This window comes from Sinohyriopsis cumingii, chromosome 1 (assembly GCF_028554795.1).
Source record: "Sinohyriopsis cumingii isolate HCF-2022 chromosome 1, ASM2855479v2, whole genome shotgun sequence".
Taxonomy (NCBI): Eukaryota; Metazoa; Mollusca; class Bivalvia; order Unionida; family Unionidae; genus Sinohyriopsis; species Sinohyriopsis cumingii.
In genome coordinates this window covers 156520079-156542100 of record NC_142961.1, presented here as the reverse complement: position 1 = coordinate 156542100, position 22022 = coordinate 156520079, and the positions used below count along the sequence as shown (strand labels likewise).

The following is a 22022-nucleotide window of genomic DNA, read 5'->3' as shown; positions in this document are numbered from 1 at the left end:
TAAATTCATCAGCTGAGGTCTAAAAGGAAGATTTTAGGCTTTGTTTAAAATGGCCATCAAAACAAAGTCAACATTTTGAATAAGCTGTTGTGTCTAGAATGAGTTCCAGTCACTATTTTAAAAAAATGTTTTTTTACATTCTCTGGTCTGAGATGTCCCTGTTGATCACTAGTCTGAAGAACTCACATAGAAAACCATGCTGAAATGTTATGGGAGTCGTTGATGCAAGAAGAAAAGACTGTTGACAAACAAGTCTCCAAGCTGCCTCTGCAAACAATATGAGCTACCTGACCTGACTGTGGTAGTCATTTGAATTCTGAATGGTCATCATTAACTGAGAGATCCATGGATGCAGGAACCTTGTTTAGAGGCAGCACATGTTCATTTGGACCGAACTCTAGAGCAGAAATGCACTGAAAGCCTAGTCTTCTCTAAACATTGCTACATTAAGAAAAGAAGGTGGTGCTTGCAAGTGTGAATCATTACAAACCAGAAGAATGGTGTGATACAGAAGCCTCTAGTGTTGTGTAAGAAAACTGAGCTGGTGATGCATGTTATGTGGAATAGTGAACAAAGCTTGGTCCATCCAGGGTGGGCACAGGTATCTCCAGGTGTACACTCTATTACTGAGAGCACGGAACTGAGGAATTGCCACTGCTGGTACTGGACAGCAACTGAGCTGCAACAGGAGATGGAACTGGTGCCAGGTAACAATAGTTCAACAGGTCTGGTGCTGAGCAGTGCGAGACTGCTCATTGACTGATACCAGTTAAACTGCATTGTTTGGATCCTGACTTGAACTGGCCTGGCCAGGTGCTGTGTGCTATTTGAGTCTTAAGCCAGGACTGGGCATCCTAAGAAAATAGATCACTGTACTTATTTCTCTTGCAGACATAGGTTGAGGCTGTGTTGGACCTGGTGCAGTCAGCAGCTGCTTGACGTCTCTTGAAACAGTCAAGTCCTATTAAAGTTAAAATCACTGAAGTCATTACCAGGGTATATGTGTTGATGTCATATCTACTACTGGTCCAGATAGGCCACCATACAATTTTGGTACTGGCCCATTAGATATTGCCACACCAGATGGGCCACCATACAATTTTGGTACTGGCCTATTAGATTTTGCCATATCAGATGGGCCACCATACAATTTTGGTACTGGCCCATTAGATATTGCCATACCAGATGGGCCACCATACAATTTTGGTACTGGCCCATTAGATTTTGCCATATCAGATGGGCCATCATACAATTCTGGTACTGGCCCATTAGATATTGCCATACAAGATGGGCCACCATACAATTTTGGTACTGGCCCATTAGATATTGCCATAAAGATCTGTTCTGTGTGTGGTAATAAGGATAATGGCAGGACTTGGGCTGTGTGAGAATGCTTGTGATGGCTGAGAAATGTTCTTTTTGTACAGGCAATTTTACAGCCTTTTGAGATTCAGACAGAAAAAACTGTTGATGCAGAAGGTGTCTTTGTAAGATTGGCAGTATCTGCATTCTTGGTTGTGCACTTCTTAGCCATCTCATCAGTTATTTTGGATGTCATCTTTGCATATACATGTTCCAAACAGTATAAGCACACATTATATTATAACTCTGCATAAACTTAATTCCCATTGAATTTACTGTGAAGGGACACTCTGAATAAAGAAAAATGCCAAAGGAATTATAGGAATCATCCAATAACATGTAATAAATGATCAGTTACATCAAGGAACTAACGGAGTTGAATACTGAGCTTAACTGAAAATACTACAAACATATGACAGGCAATAAAGAAGGTGCCAATAAGCTTACTGTTGATGACATTATGCAAACAAGTGTAAAGTTTTGTCTACAATGACGATAGCAAGAAATAGTAAAATGAAGTAAGAAAATTCCCAAGAATCACTCAACTGAAGAAAAGACACAAAGGAACTTGGTGTTTATTGGGGCTTGAGAACTTGGTGTTTATTGGGGCTTGAGAAAGAATGTGCCAACAAGTCATGAGCTGAAGTAATAACTCAACTCAGGGGTTCCCTCTATCCAAGGGGAGTCCACTCTAATCTGACCCCCAACTTGCCAAGCAGATGATCGTGAAGCATTTCAGTTGGTAAAAGAAACAAAAAGATGTGGTATCTTTGTTTAGCTGGGTAGGGCTGCATTTGTGAGATAGCAGATGTACTCAAAATGTATTATGATCAGGTAATGTATTTGAAGACAAAATATGTTCATGGAATACAGATGTTTGACTATAATGCCTGACATGGCATAAATGCAAAATGTTACCAAGATGAGGTGGAGAGACATTTGGTTTTCAATGACACAACACATTACTGGCTATATCATGACAAACAAATGAAAGGCCAAGTGCTTTTTCTCAATGACAGACTAAGGCAAACCCTGGCTGGACAGGGTGGATATCAAAACTGCAACCCTTAGCTTACAAGCCCCACAATGCACCAAAAGGGCTACTGTGACTAGTGATAGACAACAGATAAGGCTATCACTATATGCTCCAAGTCCTACCATTGTTGAAGGGCACAAAAAGAGGAAGGGAACCACGGCTTCTGTAAAACACTTGTGCTCAAATCTAAACCTTAGGATCTCTTATAAGACCCCCACCTAACCCCTATTACCCATGGGTCATAGTTTATTAGGGATATTTTGTGTAATATTCAAAACCGTCCCTCTAAAGGCAATGTTTAAAAAATATCTAATCCCTGACAACTCTTCACCCACCCTCAATCAATCTAAGGGAAAGTGGTAAAAATTATGCCCTTCTTGCAGATGGCATCTGTATAAGCAAATTATGAAGTCTCATGAATTTCATCCTAAAGGTTTAGGAAAGGATCTAGTTACACACAGACAATTGGTCTGGAGATGAACAGATGTTGTGTATTACAATATTCCCATCGCTAAAGTGTGAGGGAACAAAAAAGCATATGTATACATTTAAGTTTAAATATTAGTTACAAAATTTAGTGTTCCACCATAACCAGATGAATTTATTATTATGACAAAACATCAGCAGCATGCAACCACTGACTGCAGAGCTCACATCTATCAAGCTGTAGTACTCTGCAGAAACTCAAAATAAATTCATACTAAAGAGAATTTGAATGAAGTGTTGGACCCTGTGAACAAAAGACATAAAGCAATGTACTTTTTGAACATAATGCTTCAAACATTTAACCAATTTCAGTAAAGCATAAATGTAAGTCAATGTGACCTTATTTGATTGTAAGCGTTTGTTACTAACAGCAATAAATAAAAAAAACAAAAATTGTTTTAAGATTCTAATATAAGCAACAACTAATAAATTAACTTTTTCAACAAAATTTAACCAAAGACAGTGAAATGTGAAATATGGGTCATGCTGACCTACTTTTATGATGAGAGCATAATGCTGATTAAGATGCATCCCCTCAACATGTTTTGTGATTCCAGCTAAAACAAAATGCATACATGATGCAAACAACTTATGGTCATAAAACCATAATCTAAACCAATAAAGTGAAATATTGGTCACAGCAACTTCAATTATTTGGGTTTGTACTAATAGATTTGCATACAATCATCTAGTCTGATGTTTCCAGCATGAATCTGTTTGGGAACATAAATCAATCTGGGTAAGTGTGAAATGTGGGTAACAATAACCAACATTTGGGACAAGGGTTGTAGTAGGTGCATAACTCACAAAGTTTAGTGATTCTTGGCATAACAGTAAGCATATAGAATAAAAAACAGAGGGTCATGAGATAAACATAAAAAAAAACTTGAACAGGAATGAACAAATAATGTGTATGTATGTGTTTCCCTCTGCCACCTACCCTGGCAGTAGCAGTCAATGAAATCCATTAAAAACTGTTGACCTAGGAAAAAAGAATTGTTGAGATGCAGTAAAATTATATATTTGTAAATCTATTTTTTAAAATCTGTGCAGACACTGATACTGATGCCTGTGATAGAAAAACAGCACGCCGCTAATTTGTAAAGGTGACCTACACATGCGCAAGAATAAAATGGTCAAATTTCAACTGACTATGTTTGCATGTGTGTATGTTTTTTTAGGCCCTGATCCAGCCCTGACAAGTTTTCTGTAATATATTGTATGTTTTCTTCTGAAAGCCAATCAGAGGATTACACTGGGTTGATTTAAACTTGAGATTTATATTGTAAAAATTACATTATGTCATTACTTTTCTTATTTAAAATAAATTTATCTTGTGATGAATGAAACAATAAAAAATATCCCCATTGGAAAGAACATTCTAGCCCCATAGATTAAATGTTCAGTAGATATTTAGTTAAAACTGAACAAGTATGTAAATTCAGTTTTGTGGACGGGTCATTACATGATTAATAAATTCAGAATTTGCTCTTGTTTTGGTTGGGTTTTTTAATAACAAAAGTGGCTGTCAAATGGAATTTAACTGTCTAAACCGTAAAATGATTACATTTCAAGTTTAAACAGCAAGATAAATTTACACTGTTTAATTGAAGATCAATACGGTGTGCCTCTCATCAAGTCAGTTTGTTCAGATTTCTTTCACCTCAATCTAGTAAAAGTGTAAACATATTGCAAAAGAAGTCCATCAACCCTCTCTAAATGTACAGAATATACAAGGCTTTTTTTATTTTATTTTTTTATAGTCCCAATATCTTTTTTAAAAATTAAGGTCACCTGATTTCTAGAATGGTATCTGATTTCAAATTATGTATGATGTCTGCCTTTTCGTGGATGGTCATCAGCCATTGACTATCCAAATGTTAATCAGCAAAACTTCCGTTATTAATAACTAGACCATAATTTGAGCTACACGTATTAAGTGCAATGTGCCAAGTCATTCGTGTGATAGAAATGTACATTTCCCAAGCTGAAAATGACATCATATTCTGATGCTAACATTCGATAACAGTGTTTACAATGGTCACTGCCTTGATTTCTGATGAACATCCAAGACTTTATTAGAAAGACACCATTTAAGTTTCTAAAAGGGCGAGTGAATCTTGAGACTATTCTCTTATTCTGATTTGTGGTATATAAAAGAACACTATGCCATTCCTTTTATGACCTTGTTCCTTACAGTACATGTGCAGAATTATTGGTAGTTTTGTACTTGTACATTCAATACTGTGTAAGAACTAAACATATGATTTGCATTTAAGTGTAAATTCAGTGTTTTCTTTTCTGTTGTTTGTGTTTTTAAACAGAAGTTGCTAATATCTGGAATTTAACTGTCCATAACCCCAAGGATTACTTTATATTTTTAAACAGTAGGATAAATTTACACTTTTCAAGAGAATGTCAACAGGGTGGGCCTCTTGTCAAGTCAGCATACAAGTTTTCTAAACGCACAAATTATAGAGAACTTTTAAAATTAACTTCTATTGTCCATATATATGATGTAAATAAAGATCACTGATTGCTGAAATAGTATTTGATTGTTAATCACTAATGACATCACGGTTTTCCATTAGTGGTCTCCACTGATTGGCTGTTCAAATGTCAATCAGTAAAGTTGACCAGCTGCTCCATGGTGGAGATGCCATCAGCATGCCAGCCCAGTTGCAGTAATGATTTGTATTTTATTGTGGACTGTTGTGGCGGAGCAAAAGTCGAATGGATTAAGACCCGCACCGCAATGCGTGGGGTTCCAAAAATACATGTGAGCTGTACTGTACTAGCAACAGAATACTAAATCCTAGTTAATCCAGTTTTTTTACCTTGATCTTGAACGATTTCTCCTGGACCTCGATTTGGATTTGGATTTGGATCTGGATCTTGACCTCTGCTTTTTAGATCGAGATCTGGATCGTTTTTTGGATCTGGATCGCCGAGATTTGGATCTCTGTCTTGAGCGAGACCTGGATTTATGTGATTTGGAGCTGCTTCTACGCCTTGAATGTGAGCGGGATCGTCTCTTTTTTGATTTAGATCTTGAACGAGATCTGCTGCTATGTAAATCTGGAATAAGTTAAAACTTTATGTTCAGGCTTGTATTTCTATAAATACGTATAAAACTTGATGTTGTCTTTCTATAAATAAGCATCATTTTATTTTCCATCTGAGTCATCTCTTAAACACTTTTATTTGAAATTTAAGAATTCCTTTTCTATACAGCACATGCTGCATTGAAAAGTAACAAGGGTTGATTGTATCTTTGGTCTCTTACACCTTGAATCAAAGAAAATAAAGGTGTGCCACTGATAAATTGTCATCAACTTTAATGGTAAGCATTAGGTTATCTGTTTGTATTAAAATATGTTATTATTTTTATAATATATTTAATGATAAAAATTGTATCTACTGATAGTTTATCTGATTGGAATGAAAAACATAAACTCTATATAAATGGCTATTTCTTACCAGGGTTTCTGTGGAATACCATGCCTCGCCTTTTTTGGAGTAAAGGGGGTTGCACATGAACTTTAAAACTGGCTTGCATAAAACACTTTTACATTAGCAGTTGACGCCAATACCCATTTGTCTGGATAATTACATCAGTATGACTGTCTTGCATTTTTCTCCAAAAAAGGCAAGACGGGAATTTTTAATCAGTGTCTAATGTGACTAACCTATGTGAGCATATTGTTTATCAGAGCTCTCTGTGGGATTTAGAATGAGGTCCAGGATGGGATTTAGAATGAGATCCAGGATGGGATTTAGAATGAGGTCCAGGATGGGATTTAGAATGAGGTCCAGGATGGGATTTTCTCCCAAAATATTTTTGTGTCCAATTTGGGGACCCAATTTTAATGCTGATACCAGTTAGTTAAGGACACGAAACTGAATTTCCCAGAAATGGGGACTCCCATTAAAGAGAACTCTGATTTATGACACTTAAAACAAATGAGTCCCTCCTCTTACTAGAAGTATGTACTCAGTCCATTTATACTTAACCATTTGCCAGCTTCGACACGGTCTTGTCAATGTTGATATCACCTTGAAAAGAAAAATACATGACAATCCATTCCCCAGAAAATAAACAACTGCCATATTTATGACAGCAAAATTTCCCTGAAACAGATTGTGTTAAATACTTGAGAAAAAACTTTCTGAAAAAAAGATGTCATTAATGTAAAGTGTGGCAAATGTGGAAAATGGCAGGTCTGTTATAAATATTTTTCCAATCAATACAATGGCACAGAAGTTCTTTATATACATTATTATACATGTTTTGATGGACTGTTTTTATACAAAAATGTTTAAGAGATTAATATAACATCCATTATGGTGTCTTACCAGTTCCATGAATGTATTTAACAACAATTATGTCCTGTATGATTACCAACAACAAAACCAAATCATGATGGTATCTAACGATGGGGTTTTGAAACTGTGATCTGCACCCATACAGGTAAGAGACCAGGCTTGTACATCAAAACAATCAAACACATAACTGACTCATCAGGAGCCAATTAAAAGTAAGTTCACTTTTACAGTCTGCAGGAATTAAAATTTAATTCTTTTTCTTGATCCCACTGTCCAGGAATTTTTAAACCAAAAATTTAGGTTGGATCCATGACACAATGAAGTCATGCCAAGTATGTAAACAGCATACGTTATGTATCATGTACTGCACGTGCCACATACATTGTCATCTGAGACCTGACTTTGTCGTCTTAGACCTGACTTTGTCGTCGTAGACCTGGCTTTGTCATCTTAGACCTGGCTTTGTCATCTTAGACCTGACTTTGTCGTCTTAGACCTGACTTTGTCATCTTAGACCTGACTTTGTCATCTTAGACCTGACTTTTTCTTTTTTTTACTATTGATCTATATCTACAGCTGGATCCCATGCTATAATCTCTTGGAATTTTCAGCCCCATAGTCGGGTAGAAAATAAAATATGGCTTATAAGTTGAGTCCAACTGCAAACTGTACAGACCCAGATATGCCAGTGCATAATGTGCCAGCAGATCTGGGTCTGCAGAGTTTGTTAGGAATAATCAATAGAACAAACAACACAGACCCTGATCTGCAGGATGCAAAAAGTTAAGAGATCAGGATGTTTGCTGTTTGCAGTTTGACTTATAAGCAGTTATAGACTGTATAGCAAAGACTATTGTGTAACATGATCCTGCTTGCAGGTAAGGAAAGAGATTACAAGGTATATTGGCAAACTCGAATGCTAGACAACTGTTGCTCTTTTGTTAAGACAACTTTTGCATAAATGCTTCTCATAGGTTACCCGTGCAAATTAATATTGCATTTTGATAATAAATACTGCAAACTATAACTTGACAATTTTACATGTTTTTTAAAATAAAAATCTGCAAATACAGAAGTTCAGTAATGCTAAGTTTTCAATGAGCAAGCAATGTACAGTAATAATATCAGGCTTTTACTTGACATATTTTCTTACCCAAGTTAACAAACACTGTAAACACCATGTGTAAGGATTGTATATCACTGTAAGGAGTCAGTGTTCTGCCAAGACATGACTTAAATGCGGCATTTAGATCCTGTAACTGTTTTTAAAAGGGACCATTTAAAAAAATGTGGTCAACAATGTAACTGTCGTATTTTTTTCATTTTAGGTACATATGTAGTAACAAGAATATATGAGTATATATCTGTATACTGTTTTCATTTAATATATTTACCTTTAATCTGTAAACTATGATGGATGATTCTCGTGTCCTGCTTTACATCATTATAATCAATGATCATTCAATACACATACATTTTAAAGATCAAATATAAATAAAGTCAACTTTATACATAAACTTTTAATAATCCTGAACTTGTTTCAATACCAGAAATTAACTTGAATTTAAGAAAGCAAAGTACACAATGACTGATAGTTCAAATTTGTCTATATGTGAATATCCAATGATACTGAATTGTATCCGTACCAGACACCAACTGCAACTTTAAGTCTACTTGAACTTATCTGTCCAAAACAATTCTCATTTTTCTTTAAAACAAAAAGCTTCTTCTCCTTACATTTCTCCACTGCTCCAAGGCATCAATGAAGTGAAACTGTTCAATATGCTTCTAGTTTAATCTAAAGGTCATCAACCTTCTTGGAAGACTGTGCCCAAAAAAGTCATCAACCTTATTGGAAGACCGTGTCCAAAAAGGTCATCAACCCTCTTGGAAGACAGTGTCCAAAAGGTCATCAACCCTCTTGGAAGACAGTGTCCAAAAGGTCATCAACCCTCTTGGAAGACTGTGTCCAAAAGGTCATCAACCCTCTTGGAAGACAGTCTATTTTTCAGTGCTGTTTTCACATGATTTTGAAAACTAAACCCACACTCACAGTCTCCTGTATGAATCGTTGCACACCAGTGTTGCAAATGTCAGCAAGTTTGGAAACTGGTCTTTGTGGTGTTTGTTAATCAAAACCCAAAGAGAACTCATGTTGTCCCTTAGATAGCCTGCATTCACAACCAAGATTTTCACCAGTGACCATTCTTTACTGGTGGCCATTGCATCAATTATTGATCCACTTACCAACAAAGGCTACTCTGGGGTAAATATTGACTGTTTTACTTTACCATAATGCTTGATCAAGTTTTTTATCACCCCATGTATGTGTGTCTGTGCTGATTTGGATTATTAGCATAGCTTTAACAATTTTTCAGTCATATCGCTATGATGTCTGCAGTGTGGCAGTTTATAGTGATGTCTAGCATCCTGCAGACACGTAGCATGTAACACCCAGTCACGTTATCCTGACACCAGGTCAACTGACCCTAACACTAACCTCTTAATGCTGAGCATTAAGCAAGACAGCTGCTAGTACCATCTTTGGTATGACTTGGCCAGGGTTTTAACCCACTACCTCCAGCATCTGAAGCAGATGCTCTAGCCACTTAGACCACCCGAGTGGTACATTACCCCATGTTTGCACATCTTTCTGAGGACAGAATGATAAGGGTCTTGTACCCAGCACACCAAATGAATGATGCGGGTCTCATACCCAGCACACCAAATGAATGATGTGGGCCTCATACCCAGCACACCAAATGAATGATGCGGGTCTCATACCCAGCACACCAAATGAATGATGTGGGCCTCATACCCAGCACACCAAATGAATGATGTGGGCCTCATACCCAGTACACCAAATGAATGATGCAGGTCTCATACCCAGCACACCAAAATGAATGATGCAGGTCTCATACCCAGCACACCAAATGAATGTGGGCCTCATACCCAGCACACCAAATGAATGATGTGGGTCTCATACCCAGCACACCAAATGAATGATGCAGGTCTCATACCCAGCACACCAAATTCATGATGTGGGCCTCATACCCAGCACACCAAATGAATGATGTGGGTCTCAACTTATTACAGACCTGTAAGTTATATACAAACTGAGTAAAGGATTTATAAGTATCTGGATCAAGCATTTTACTGTAAACACTAGTTTCTTCTTAATTCCTAAACCAGTATATTTTCATCACACAGGAGGATAATAAATGAGAACATATCAATTTGACTGTTGACATTTTTTGAGGCAAAAGATGCTAGTGTTTTCCTTGGCTGACTTATCTAAACAATAATTAGCATTTTTCCCCAGTTTTCAACTCTATAACATTCAGACAATCTAGCACTACAAGTAACTTCATCAAACATGCATAATAGAAATATACTCTTTGGCCATCCAAAATACAACTTTTATACACACAGTGGTAATCATGGCTATTCATGATGAGGCCAGTTTAACCTGGGAGGCATGTTTTATTTAGCTAGGTATTGAGATTTTTATGTAGTGTGCTACAATGGTTTTCACAAAATATTTCTATCCAAAATCCTGAAGGAATCAGCAAACACTGCCACAATGTGTGTAAATCTAATGTCATCTACATATGCATAGGAACATACCCAAACAAGAGTACAGTGAATGACACATTATAGGACCACATCATGTTCAATAGTCATCCATTTGAATAACTGAAATTTTCTTGCAGAAACCATTTTCTTTGCCAGTGATCCTGACTTTGACCTTTTGACTCAAAAATCAAGTCTTTTATCCTAATAAAACATTAAGTGCAAACCATCCACAATGATATTTTCCTTAAAACTATATTTTGTCAAAATGACCCTGACTTATGACCATTTAAGTCAGAAATCAATAGGCTTCTACCTTCCCTCATGTGCAACCCATCCAAATAGTTTGTTTGAGGTTGTTGTTGTTCTTGTTTTAACCGCCATTTTTCAGCATACGAGAGGCTATGCATGGCGGCCAGTATTAATGGTGGAGGAAGAACCCGGGAAAACCCCAGGAAGAACCACTGACCCACGAGAAGCAACTGGCAAGCTTTCTCACATACTAACATTGACCGAATCCTGGACTCAAACCCACGCAGACAGACATGAGATGGCAGTGATCCATAACGGTGAGTGCTTTAGACCACTCGGCCCCCCTCTGTTTAAGGTAAGTAAAGTAGAACTAATGTTTTTATGTGGAACAACTATTATTCTTTTAGACACAGTGACCTTGACCTTTGAACTATTTACATCACACATACTAGGATTCTTCCCCACTCCACAAGTTATAGTAGATAACGGAAAACTCAAATTCTTGTGCAAAAACTATTTTTATTCTTACAGTTAGTGACATTGACTTTGAAACCTGAAATCTATTTAGTTCTTATTATCCCAAGCACAAGCAACTGACAAAATTTGATAACCATGCACGACTAAGTCCTCTATGTACCCGTATTAGGCACAAGCCCTTTTCTTCTTTCAGTATGTGACCTTGTGGTAGATAACTTGAGTTACTGTGCAGAAACCAAACTAGTAACCGTTGGAAAGACAACATCATAACATAACACACTCTTGCCAATATCGGGCATATGAAGAGAAAATTCATACTCAATGTCAGCTAGGTATTCTTTTGAAAAATTATGCAAACAAGGTTTTCAGTGAAAAAATGTTTACACACAAAAAATCCACAATAATGACAAAAGCTGCTAATACTACCTAATAGAGTTAAAATCCAACCTAACCATGCATGCAACATGCCCAGCAAATTTCACTTATCAACATAAGGAATTGGATGGATGAATCTGCAAATGAACATACCATAAAGAACAAGATTAAATCAAGATGCCCCTGCTGCATGAGGAAGAAGCTTGTTTTAAAAGTTGTGTGACACCCATTGTACTTTGAAAAAATAAGCATGCATAAAAATGAAACCTCAAACACTTCCCATTTACTCCATGACCCACTGTATGTTTTTCATCTCCTGAAATCAAATGCAAGCAACAAATCCTGACTTCTTATTCAAGAGGCCTTGCATGTTTTCTGTCAGCAGACTGTCCCAATTTCTCATTGCCTACCCTAGCCCTTTTTACCTCAAGGACAAAAAAAAAATATTTCCTGAAAGTGATTTGTGCATCTAATTAAGATGGTTATTCCCAGTACTTGGAAGCACTTAGTACCTTATATATACAAATCATTTTAATATATATACAATGTTTAAAAAAAAGGCTGCTCTGATGGCCTAGTGGTTAGAGCATCCGCTTCGGATGCTGGAGGTTGTGGGTCCAGTTCCCATGCAAGTCATGACAAAGACTTACAAAAATGGTACAAACAGCTGCATCGTTAGGCAGTCAGCATTAAGAGGTTAGTGTTAGGACTGGTCGACTGTTATTATTAGAAGTGTTATTGCTAAAATAATTAAAACGTGTCTGATTTTCAACTGATTTAATGTGTCCCGCCTAGCCAGCCTATGTATCAAACCTGATCTGCTGACCTTTCTTATTAACCACTCAGAACTGAGCACATGACACACAGAAATAGGTGACATATTTACAACTATACAAGTACAACATATTCGCCGAGTGACAACTGGGAATTTGACAGCAAAATAAATAATAAAATAACACATCTTATTTTGCCCGCAAAGGATTAAAAATCTTGTGGGAAATCTTATAGGCAGGTAGGGGATTTGTACAATCGCGCGTCCTAGATGCAACCCTGGAATTGGCACTAGCTAGTTAACCAATAAATGGACCAGTCAGTCTCACCTTACCTTTGCACACTTCTCATGTCAATGTTCCAAGAAGAAATACAAAGCTACACTTGGCTACCAGACTGAATGAATATGTCTGGACAATGTGTTAATAAGATGACAAGTCTCTGTATCCCAATACACTTAATCTTTACTATTTACTACAGGTTTTGTGCCATAATGCTAAAATTGTGGCATGTGCAGTGGAGCGTGATGAGTACTTGTTTCAAAGTCTAAAACGGACACATTTTGAGTGATTGTTTACCTGTATAAAGACCAGTGATGCCAAGAAATGTTTTCAGATGCCCAGGTGTAAACATGTCATATTACAACACCATGACACACCAAGGGGTGTAATGTGATTTGGATTTTTAACATAGCTTTAACAATTTTTCAGTCATATCGCAATGATGTCTGCAATGTGGCAGTTTATAGTGATGTCTAGCACCAAGGTGTAAACATGTCATATTAAAACTCCATGACATGCCAAGGTGTAAACATGTCATATTAAAACTCCATGGCATGCCAAGGTGTAAACATGTCATATTAAAACTCCATGACATGCCAAGGTGTAAACATGTCATATTAAAACTCCATGACATGCCAAGGTGTAAACATGTCATATTAAAACTCCATGACATGCCAAGGTGTAAACATGTCATATTAAAACTCCATGGCATGCCAAGGTGTAAACATGTCATATTAAAACTCCATGACATGCCAAGGTGTAAACATGTCATATTAAAACACCATGACATGCCAAGAGGATTGTTACACATAACTGTTTCAGTCTGCATATGTTTCTTTACTTCTTTCTTTACATCTAGTTTTTTTCATGAGGACTAATGAATCCATGAAGAACAAATGTAGAATATTACATTGTCAAAACCACTCTGAAATAAAAAAGAATTTATTACACAGCTCCAAACAAATTAACATTTGGCTTTCACAATTTAGTTAACTCCACAGAAGCAATTTTATGGAATAAACTAGGGACAGAAGTAATTTTGGACCCAACTATCCTAGCATAGTATTTTTTTTTAAATACTGCTCCAATGTCACATGTATGTCTTAATGAAACAGCTGTGATCAGATCATCTTGTGTATGATGATAAAGTGTATTCACATTCATTGCTCTAGGTCTAATAGTGTTTGTGCTATGATGCTAAAATTGATTCAGGGTGGATGAACAGACAAATACCGAGGAGCAAAGCATTATACCCTGGACAGCAGCACAGTACAGTACCCCCATCTGTTATCACAGTGTGAGCACAATAAAATGGACCATGTTCAAAATAAACCATAAGACTAGTGGAAACAGATTCTCTTAATAAACATGAGTAAATACATAGGTTACATACACGTCTGGACTCGGATAAGTGTTTCACTGTAATTAGGAGTTTATTAAATCCTAGTTTGTTATACTGTGATAAAAAGAGGAAGAATGTTTCCAAGAGGAACAGAGTAAGCTCAAGGTGAAAGCATCACGTCACACAGTCTAGGTCCAAGGATTAACTGGCAAGTCAGAGAACTAGGTCCAAGGAATAAATGGCAAGTCAGACAGACTAGATCAAGGAGTAAATGGCAAGTCAGACATGGACAATACATGTAACTAAGGCAAGCTTATGCATTTGTATGAATATCAGTTATCCTTACTGCTATGGCGGACACAGTAATGTATATACTACTCACCCATATCTGCAGCAGCGGTGATTAGAGATTGAGCCTCCTTGACTTTCTTCATCGCCTCTTCAATCTCCCGCTGGGCTGCCTGCTGATGCTTATTTTGAGGCTTGATGATGGAGGAGTAGGAGTGTGTTACTCTGAAATGGGAACAACTTTCATGTGTACCAACATGCTGAATACAGTATTTAGTATCTACATCAAGACCTGATGAAAGATTTGGACTAATATGTTACAAAAGATAACTGATTCTCAAATTCCATACTAAGCTTGCTTAAATAGTCTACTACACCACTCCACCCTATTAGTACTTCCAGCTTTAGTCTACAGCTCCACTCCACCCTAACAGCACTTCCAGCTTTGTTCAATTTTCAAAACTGACATCATATTTCAAACCCATAACACAAATTTTAAAAGATGTTCTTACTTTGCTCTTAAAGTCTCTATCTGTGTGGGGGTGGAATATGGATGGGAGTCGGAGTTTGCATTGTTACACTTGAATGAATCCACACACACAATCTTAAACATGTATAAAACTAGATGTATGTCCATACAACACAGATGACCATGGCTGGATACGTCCACATGCATGATGAATGGGACAAGCTTAGATTTAGTTCAGGCAAGCTCAAATTTAGATGCTAAACAGTTCAGGAAAACTCAAATTTACAAAAAGATTTTTCATGGGTAAGTCCAAATAACTGAGAGAGGTCATTCAGTGTTCATAATACTTTTAGGTTCTGAAAATTGCATACTTTGTGCACTAATCACAGTACAAAGTCTGTCAAAAAAGTCTCTCTGCTTCTCAAGGTGAAAGTCAAGCAAGCAATCTTTTGATACTGCGACTGGCATTAAAGTCCACCAGTTACTAATGGAACAAACGTGTACACTCATAGGGGGATGTAACTGCAAGGAGGGTCTTGGAGGGTATATCTGTTATGATTGTCAATTATTATTGAAAAAACGTTTTACTCCAAAAACTGCTTTCTTATTCAAATATGTTACACAACCATAACACATTAGTAGAAAAGGCAGTATTATCACCTTACCCTTGAGTTGGCCCTGTATCTAATCTCTTAATGTAAATGAAGCAGCTTCTAGTATTGTGTGAGACGTGAGCTAGGGTTAAATCCTTCAAATCCAGCAAAAGTAGAGCAACCAGCAATACTACAAAGCTTCTGAGTCACAGATTTCCCACCAGATCACTAGCACTTTGGCATGAAGCTTCTAGGTCACATGTCTCACCAGGTCCCACAGCCCTTTGGCACGAAGCTAATGAGTCACAGGTCCCTCACCGGGTACCAAAGTCTATTGGAATGAAAGGTATCTGGGATAAATGACACTGAATGCTGACTCTGACCTCGAATCCCACACTTTGGATGGTGTCACTTGGGTAGCAGTTGAACTTAAATGCTACACTAGTGGTGACTGCCCTTACTTCATATGCTCACAACACAAATGTCATGGAAAACACATCATATCGAGGATGGCAGAGCCCTGTCTGAAACATCATGACTTTCGTCTTTGAGTAGCAGGAAAGTGTGAGATCTAATCTGATTGGCTCAGTTCACTTTAGGTGCCACTTCGGAGCAGTTATGGCTTCCTGTAGACATCATTGTGGTGAGGATCAAAGGAGGAGAAAGATTTCTAGATAAAAGACAAATTCCCGATGAGTGGAACATGCTTGACAATGAAAGTTTGGAGTCAGCATTAGTGAAACCAAGCCATCATGGTACAAATGCAGATAGTCTGGATCAACCAGCAAGGCATATATCTCACTTACACTGCCTAGAATGACTTGAAGCATGTTTTGTACAGAGGTGATTTAGGGAGGTTCAAGACACTGATTCCAAATGAACTTTTTTAAAACCAAGTCTGAGAATGTGGAAGAGTTCATTTCAACCAAAGGCATTTTTGTAAAACCACAGCTGAGTCAGTGAAAGAGTTCATTTCAAAGGTACTTTTTTAAAACCATGTCAGAGCCTGTGGAAGAGTTCATTTTGGCCAAAGTTTTAGAGGTTTTTGGTTTGGATCATATACTCTCTTCCATAGTGTCAAAATGATCTGAAGCCATTATAGGAGTGATGTGTTTCCACTGGGTTAAACGTTTCCACTTGTCCCCATGTGTTCACAAAGTGACAGGTCTTCCTGCCCAATCAATCCTATCTACCACTTGTTCCTGAGAACCAGTTCCTTTTGAGAGCTTGCTTGATGGGTTTGGCTAGAAGACCTAACTTCACGATTATCTGAGAAAACAGGCATAATGCAGGATTTTTATGGCAATCTCTTCTTCCAAGTTCAGTAGATCAGATACAGCCTTTTTAAAACTGTAACTGTCATTATTTCTTTAATGCAAAAACTGCTGGGGTAAATAAGGAAACAAGAAAAAAAAACTATTTAATTGTAAAATAAAAACAACACAATTTCAAGAACACATGACATCTTTTGTATTTTAATACATTATTTTTGTAACTTTCATGGTGACATGTTATATTTTTGGCCAAACTCAATTCTTCCAAGGGCAAATTCAATCCTGCAGGTTAGTTGCTATAAATTTGTTCATCCCTGTAACCCTGCCAAAAAAGTATTGGAAATCTGAAGCCCCAAGTGAAACTGGGACTGATGTCCACTGAATTTTGTCAAAATATTGAAGGAAAAAAAATGAACTGGTTCTAGATCTGTTTATTGTAAAGCTTCATACAAAGATGGTTTGAATCCACAGATTTCTTAAAAGGTTACTGACAAAAAATTAAATTTACGAGGAAGGTGATATGACCTGACAGATATAGGACATGGTGGATGATCTTGAGAAAGACTACATGGCAGGAGCATAAACTATCATCATATATTCTTTTTTCTTTGCCTCTTTGAGAGGCATTTGAGTAGAAAAATTTAGTTTTTATTGTGGAGGGGAAAGCAAATTTTAATGATGTAATACTTACCTGTTGTTACTGCATAGCTGGTATAGGAGTTAAATACCCCAAAATAATCCAGTCATTCTTTTTGAGAGAGCAGCCTAAGTTAGTGGGGCGTCAAAGGGGGAATCTTACAATAGCAACAGTATTACATTATCAAAATTAATTAACCTCCCCTCATCTCCAACCATTACAGTAATACCATATCTGTTGCTACTGCATTGCAGAATTAGACAGTATGGTGGTATGCAAAATGATCACACCACTGGTAATAAAACACAAACACAAAGATTACTCACCCTTACTGAAGTGCATGAGACTAATGCAGGATGGGATCTGCATGGGCCACTTTCTAAGCAATAAGAATCGGGCCCAGAGAGAAGAAGCTTTTACTCTGGTGGCTATCAAGCAAATGTAAAAGCAGAAGGTAGTGTGCCAAAATGCGGCTTTCATCACATCCTCTAAAGATGAAGGAGTTACATCAGACAGCAATGACATGAATCTCATGGACTTTAATTTGATGAAAGAAATTTCTAAGCTCTCCTGTTAATCAATGTAATCCACCTATATATGGAGGCTGAAATTTAAACCTTTAATGGGGAGGAAAAGTCAATTCCAACTCTTCCTTCTCCATTTAAAGTCAGCTATTGAGCCATCACTGGGCAAAAAAAGTATGTCTTGATCATACAACACATAAATGGCTCAAAATGGGGAGCTCATTGGGAATGGAATAACCGAAGGAAGATGTTTTTTGTGTGCTAACAATCCTAGTTGGCAAAGGAGAGAAACCGACTCATATTTACCACTGAAACCAATACATCCCTGCTCTTTGGATAGGGCATGACATTTACTCCATCTTGCAGACACTATGGTGAGCATAAAAAAAACTTCTTGAGGGTAAGGTTCTTGAATGAAGCTTCACCCAAAGCTTTATAAAGGGATTTAGCAAGAGACCACATGACACAAGAAAGATTCCATCCTGGCATTAGAAAGCTAGACAACTGTTCTTTGCAGTTTTAAATACCTGATCAGGCCCGCTGTCAATGTTTTAGATACAGCTCCTGGGTCACTTTAAGAAAATCACAAATTCTGGGTACAATTTACATGTGCCCCAAACTGCCCTTTTTAAGAGTATCACAAGCTCTAGGTACAATTTACGTGTGCCCTAAACAGCCCTATTTTTTTAAATACTAATATTTGTCATTCCATGATGCAAAAGGTGTACTTTAAATAAGAAAAGATTAATAAATTCTATAATCAACAGTTTGATCATGCAGATGCTCTGCATGAAAACTGTGTGGTTAAATGCACCCAAGATATGGCTGCAAATTTGGTCTGGTTCCCTAACTAATTCCACTAATTCTAATGTGAAACCCATATCCAAATCAAATGAGGATGAACCAGTTATCTGGATTTTTTGGCAACAATCATTTTTCCGAAGCTTTTGCTTTTATACCATAAGTTTGTATTTAAAGGTCATTTTCGGAAGACTTAAGGCAAAATCATAACAGCTGGCAGGTCTCAGTTTCTCCCAAAATCATTTTTAGGTGATTTTTACATTTAATCTTACTTCTACCAAAGGACGTCTGATTTTTAATCCAAGACTCAAAAGCCACCACGGGGCACTCTTAATCAGCTTATTCCTTATAATACCTATAAAAAAAAACACCCTGCATTTGGCCTGAACTCCCCAGAATAAAATAAAATAATCAACTATTGTGTATACACACTAGCCTTAATCCCTTTATTCTACCATACATCAATTGCAAAGACTGTTGGAACAGTTTAGACACCCACTAGACTGGTTCTGACTGGTTTCTGCAATGCACATATAAATATCCAAAACAGTATTTGTCCAACGTCAGGTAGAATCACATGTTAAGTTAAAGCCAAGTGAGCACTAATTATAGGTAACCTAGACCATCTGTTCCCCATTCACCAGTTATATGCTTCACTTTGCAGTTTTCTGCTTTCGACAGATGTATTATAAGTAGACAATCTTTATCAGGGTTAAGGGACATACATGGTGATAAAATATTAATAATTTACTAGTCTTTCAACAACTTAAAAGTAAATTTCCACATGTCATCAGCATGATCAAAGTTTCCTTAAGTAATCTAATTTGTTTTGGACAAGGCAAATGGGCACCTCACTTGGAATACAGGACAGCCCTAATCTTAAGTTAGAGAGGCCCTGGGCATTGGGCCATCATATTTATTTTAACACTGTCTGTTAAGTGAGAATGTGTACCCGAATGGCATGGCCATCTTTTTCATACAAAGGATCTAGCCATTGACCGTTACTCTGGGCCAAGCCTCTGAAAAGAGGTTGCCTGACACCAACAGGAACAAAAGAAAGAGGTATGCTCTGCAGAAGAAGGAGAGAATCCACTGGGCTATCCATCCTTCTCCTTAGTAAATGGGGAAGGGACTGAGAACTTTCTCCGGGCCTTTTCAGCATGCCCTTCTAGGAACTACCTGCTGAGAGGCAGCTCTGAAACGAGTTGATGCTTTAAATGGGTCCCTCAGAATTTAGCTAATGGACCCTCAGGCAGGCAGGATGAATTTGCTTCGTAGCTCGTTTCAAAGAGCCAAGAGTGAATGCAAGGGACTGGTGTCAACAGACGTAAGTAGCCATGGAGGGGGGATGCTGCCTTCAGAAGGTTCTTATTGTGCGACTGTACCTTGGGAGTGTCCACAGCATCATCCCTGCAGGTGGAGAAGCTAAGTTAACAAGACCATGACCATAAACAATACATGACTAGAAATGTTTGCCACTGCTTCTGACAAAAGCTGGAGAGTCATTGGCGACAGGGATTACCCTTTCAGCAGATTGTTGTTACCTAAAGGCGAGCCCAGGTCGCCATGTTGTTACTGAAAGACAAGTCCAGGTTCCCATGTTGATACTTACAGGCAAACCCAGGTCCACACAGAAATAACCACTTGAGCCAATTCACCATCCACTGTGTGTGGTTGAGTGAGCCAGGTAAGGGTATGAACCTTATGGTTAGAAGCACCTACCAAGGACTGCAAAGTATAGGTGGACAAAGACCACCTCTTACAGTCAAGCAGAATCTTGGCCTTGCTTAACCTTGATTGTGACTGAATAAAGAAGCAACTAGAAATATGTAACTAAAAATATGCACAAACAGGATACACAAAGAAATGCTTAGTCGGCACCAAAAAAAACTTTCAGTGAAAAGTAACCTTATTTGGGTTGTTTTCACAAGGCAAATAACAGCTAAACTCAAAACTGAAACTTGTAAAATAAAAAAGTCAACCAGGGTTAGCAAAGCTAGGGACTATAACAATTAACACAAAACAGTAGTCACGACTGTTAATATAATGGAAAAAATTTCTAAAAAACTACATGAATTTTAGAAGCTATCATCATATAAATGAACCAAAAGTATACATACAGCACAAGTGATGATATAGGCAAGGCAAGTTAAATGATTCATAAGGAACAATAAAATTTATAAATGCAATAAAATCAAAATACCTACCCTTTCTTTGTAAAAGAAAGGAACAACCCGATTTGCTTCCTTACATACTTATGCCCTAAACTAATATACCATGCTCTACAACAAAATAATAAAAAAAACTCAACAGAGCCAAATTAAAAACAATAAAGCTCAGTGTGGGTTTCATCCTAACATTTACAAAGAATATAGCATACAAAACTAACAGTAACAAGCATGAAGTGGCATCTAAAAATCTTCTTGGCATAAAAGGTGTTGAGCACTCAAACAGTGAACTGAAAAAAGTATGAAGGCAGTGTGCATGATCAGTGTGTCCTGCAAGGGCATTCCAGTCTCCTGGTTCACCCTAATTGGAAGATGAAATTTTCATCATATGGTCTGTGCATTTTCCTCCCAAAAACATACCAGCTATGCAATAGCAACAGGAATGGTATTACTGTTCTTAAATTTTGAAAGACAAGATAAAGACCTGTGAATCAAGCATATAATCTTACCTGAGAGGTCTGTTCTGGAACATAACACCACTGTATGTGAGAGCAGATGCAATGGACCTCTGATCAGAGAACTCCACTAGAGCAATCCTTGTTCCATCTGAATCCTCACTCAGTTTGACGTACTTAATCTCTCCCACCTGACTAAAGAAACTCAGCACATGTTCTCCTGTGGTCTGTGAAAAAATATTGTTTTTAAAAATCTTGCATTGCACTGACCATATATACTCACTTATAAGTCCAACTGCATAGAGACTGATTTGCTGTTATTTAATGTGCAGACAGATCAGGGTCAGTTTGTTCAATTGATTAACAAACTACATAGAGCCAGATTATTTTATAAGCAAGTACATATGGCATGCCAACTGCAGATAAAATATTGTGAACATAACAAACTGGAAGCTAGATATAACAAAAAATGTGTTAACAGAACATGGATGCCCCACCACAATGCCTAAAATAACCTAAACGCAGAACTTAA

The 22022-nt window shown here is 37.4% G+C and overlaps 1 protein-coding gene across 19 annotated transcripts in view; it reads right to left on the bottom strand.

Annotated features, from left to right (window-relative positions):
- Window positions 1-22022, bottom strand: part of LOC149808208 (uncharacterized) — an 88415-nt gene that overhangs the window by 50627 nt on the left and 15766 nt on the right. For 18 of the 19 annotated variants that reach the window (XM_089974730.1, XM_089974796.1, XM_089974737.1 and 15 more), the window contains exons 5-8: window positions 21545-21717; window positions 14664-14794; window positions 6899-6940; window positions 5722-5962 (exon numbers count right to left, since the gene is read on the bottom strand). In XM_089974730.1, the coding sequence (XP_089830856.1) occupies window positions 5722-5962; window positions 6899-6940; window positions 14664-14794; window positions 21545-21717 (587 nt within the window). The remainder of the gene's footprint in view (window positions 1-5721; window positions 5963-6898; window positions 6941-14663; window positions 14795-21544; window positions 21718-22022) is intronic. The other variant, XM_089974761.1, reaches the window with a different exon arrangement.